We start from the raw sequence: 4,000 nt of genomic DNA, 5'->3' as shown, positions 1-4,000 counted from the left end.
AGAAGACCACATCAACATTTTTTTAAAAACTGAATTTCCTTTAATGTCCTACTTGAACATCTTAAATTCAGGTTTCAAGTGTGATTACCCTGATTATACAATGCATTGATCATGTATTACGCAGTCAAATGAGATTTTTACACATACAAAGGCATATATGAATATTCTCTTTCAGAAGTATTTTGTTAGGAAAACAAGCCATAATTAAGACACAGGAAGAAATCTGGGATAGATGACCTCCAATTTTAAGATTCTGTAGCATAGGAATTTCTTTAATTCATTTGGTAAACATTCATTAAATGAACATTTATTAAGGGCCACCTAAGTGCCAGATACCATACTGCGTAGTATCTAATGATTTCCAATATTATGGAGTCATAACACATCATTCCTTGATTTTACACTCTCTCCTTTACCAAAACCACTTTTTTTAAAAAAAGAAAACAATGGCCAGGCACAGTGGCTCACACCTGTAATCCTAGCACTCTGGAAGGCCAAGGTGGGAGGACTGCTTGAGGCCAGGAGTTTGAGACCAGCCTGAGCAAGATCGAGACCCTATCTCTACAAAAAGTAGAAAAATTAGCTGGGTGTGGGGGTGTGTGCCAGTAGTCCCAGCTACTTGGGAGGCTGAGGCAGGAGGATCACTTTAGCCCAGGAGTTTGAGGTTGCAGTGTACTAGGCAGGAACCAAATCCAAAGGTGGCAGATACAGACCAGGAAGGTGGTTCCTAGGGGTGGAGAAGGAGGGGACAGGGAGAGATTGCAGGAAAATGCAGTAGCTAACTGCAAAGAGCAGGAACTTGAGAGGTTTTGAGGCATACACACCTGTGGAGCTGCAACTTTGTTATAAGAACACCTGCGAATCATGTATATCAATCGTCTGGTAACATCCCACACCTCCCATAAGCCCTTCCCCAGACTAGGCCAATAAAAAGAAACCACCTGGGAGTCCTCAACATCTTTCTCCACTCGTGGAGACTGACCCATTCCTCTCTGGAACGTATTCTCACTTTGTATAGCTCCCTTCTTTTCTGCAATAAAAGCTGTTTGTGTGAAATTGCTTCCTGTCTGTGGTTACTCTGTCATACTGGCCCTGCTTATGAATTTTCCAAGCAAAGAGCCAAAGAACTAGGACAACAGTCCACCAATAGGCCAGACCTGACACTATGATGATGCCACTACACTCCAGCCCAGGAGACAGAGTGAGATTGTCTCAAAAAAAAAACAAAACAAAGAATTAATTTTGAGATAACGTCTGGTATTTGCTGAGATTTTAGAGAACTCTTGGTATATTGTGAAATCAGAGTTGACAATTACTGTTTTATAGCATGCCTTTATGAAGGTAACAATTAACTTCAGATCTATAAAACTTCAGATTTTGGCAAAATGATAACTTAAAAGGAAACCAGTAATAGACAGTATGTGTCAATTTCTAAAAAATTGATTCTAAATTCTAAAAAATGTACAAGTTTAAATGATCCATTTATAAAGTAAAGCTGAGATTATTTTTTTTAAAGTGAATAAAAACTGTAACGGAAGGCTACTAACATTACAGTTGGTGGTAGTAACAAAATTTGAGGTGACGGCTAATAAATAATAAGTATTATGAAAAATTAAAATGAAAGTGAAAGATATTAAAGGTGAACAAAGTGAAGCACGTAAAAGAGAGCATTCAACGTTCAATCGATAAGTGGTCCATAGGTTCTCTCTATACAGACTATGAATATAAGTACTAGCTTTAGAATCTATCTCCAACATGCAAATACTCATACATACACATACATATACCTTTTTAGAATTCTCTACTCATCCTTAAATTACAGTAGAAATTTACTTATTCTTCAAGGCAAAATGCTTTAAATGTCCACACTTCTTCTGCACTTATTAGCCATTATATTTCCCTAAAATGAGATCTCTGGTTTCATATAAATGAAAGTAATCTGAGAATATAATACTTTTATCTATAAGAATATCACTTACTGTCCATATTTTCCTCCCTTTTTTTTAGCTCCTTGTATTTCTGATTCATTTCACCTGTAAGAGATATAAAATATAACATTAATTTCAACAATTCCAGATATAGTGCTCTAAATTAGAAATATCTCCTAGGTCCTCTATATGCCATTAGTCATTGAATATTCAATTACTTCCAGTTAGGTAAAATTATTTTACAATGACTTATAGAGTCTTTTAAAGCAGATATATACATGAGCCTTGAATACTAAAAAAACAATCTCCTGTTTGGAAAGGACTTAAAGGCTTTCCATTTTCAACTTGGGGCTATTCAACCTACACATGAATACTACTGCTGACAAGAAACATAAGTTCCCAAGAAAATCCATTCCATCTTTGAATAGCTCACAATGACAAGCAAGATAGCAGAGTAACTTCTCTCACAGAGTTTATGGTCTAGACACTTAACAAGTAATTAAACCAAGCAGGAGGATCACTTGAGGCCAGGAGTTCGAGACCAGCCTAAGCAAGAGCGAGACCCCCATCTCTACAAAAAATACAACAATTAGCTGGGCATGGTGGTACATGTCTGTAGTCCTAGCTACTGAGGAGGCTGAGGCAGGAGGATCACTTGGCCCCAGGAATTTGAGACTGTAGTGAGTTGTAATGATGCCACTGCACTCTAGCCTGGGCAAAAGATCAAGGCCTTGTCTCCAAAAAAAAAAAAAAAAAAAAAAAATCCAAGTAAATACAATTAAAATGTACTAAGTGCTATCATATGAAAAATAAAGGATGCTACAGGAGCACACAACAAGGGCAACTAATCTAGTTCAGCACTGCAGAGAAAGTTTCACTACAGAAATAATGTTTAAGATGCATCATAAAGAATGAGTAAGAGTCACTTCGTCAAAATCCAGAAACTGCCAATGTCAAAGCATTACCAGGAAAAAGTTTGGACATGAAGATGAATACGGTAGCACAAGAAACTGAAAGAGTGATGTGGCTGAGACAGAGAATATGAATTGAAAAAGTGGCACAAAGATGAGGCAGATTACGAAATACCTTATAAGACCCATGTTAAAGAGTTTGGGCTTTCTCCTAAGGAGAATTACTAAAGAATTTTAAGCAGGGGAATGCAATGATCAGTTTGCATTTTTGAAAAATATTTCAGGTCTGGACAATAAAAGAGAAGTAAGATTGGAGGCTATAAGACCAGTCAGAAAGTTGCCACAGTAATCTGGGTGAAAGACGAAAGTTGCCTGGAGTAGAGTGGTGCTAATTAGGATAGAAGGTAGTGGATTTTTGTTGCAGATATTTAAGAACCAAAGTCAATGGACTTCGGTGAGGGTTAAAGAGAGAGGAGGTAAAGTATGACTCCCGGGTTTCTGGCTTGGACATCTAAGATTAACTGAAAAGGAGAGCAGGTCGAAGAAGCAGCTGCTTATAACAGTTTTAGACATGTTGAGTCTAATAAACATAGAAAACATGTCTAAAGGGACAAAAATCCAAGGCCCAGAAAGATGGATAATATCTTGACATCTTGCCTCACAAAAAGACCATTAGTAGGCGTGGATCATGACAACAGGATTTCACTGTAACAAAAACAGTTTTGAAGGCACATGGCTATTCTCCTGGATAGCAAGATGGCTGTAGCCCTGTGTACCCAGGATCCCAGGTAAAGATAGTAGAATAAATTTGTGCTTGCTCCATTGTCTGATTTCTTCACCCTAGTCAGTCAGTTCTTAGCTTCTAGAGAAACTAAAGAAGCTTATTAAAATGATACTGAGCAAGGATGGAGAGAATAACAGACTGGAGATTCCTAAGGGAGTTCCAGATTAGGAGGAGCTGATATCTAGAAAGACTTTAGGAGTAAGAGTTCCATGAAAATGCAAGAGCCAACGGATCGAGCCCAGAGGCTAAAACTCCAAAAATCAGTCTGTGTTCTATGTATCCTCTTACAAGGCACAGAGTTTTTACAAGTTCTGGATACAGCCATCAGTAAAGTTAGGAAATGGATGAAGATAGTGGGGGTAGTCAGTCCCTAATTA

At 37.8% G+C, this 4,000-nt stretch overlaps 1 protein-coding gene across 1 annotated transcript in view; it reads right to left on the bottom strand.

Annotated features, from left to right (window-relative positions):
- IFT74 (intraflagellar transport 74) overlaps positions 1-4,000 on the bottom strand; it is a 111,195-nt gene that overhangs the window by 14,960 nt on the left and 92,235 nt on the right. The window contains exon 13 of the mRNA XM_012646308.1: positions 1,980-2,033. Within this exon, the coding sequence (XP_012501762.1) occupies positions 1,980-2,033 (54 nt within the window). The remainder of the gene's footprint in view (positions 1-1,979; positions 2,034-4,000) is intronic.

This window comes from Propithecus coquereli, unplaced genomic scaffold, assembly GCF_000956105.1.
Source record: "Propithecus coquereli isolate 6110/MARCELLA unplaced genomic scaffold, Pcoq_1.0 Scaffold106, whole genome shotgun sequence".
NCBI classification, from domain to species: Eukaryota; Metazoa; Chordata; class Mammalia; order Primates; family Indriidae; genus Propithecus; species Propithecus coquereli.
Note: the sequence above shows the minus strand (reverse complement) of the source record. Positions and strands in the feature narration are given on the sequence as shown.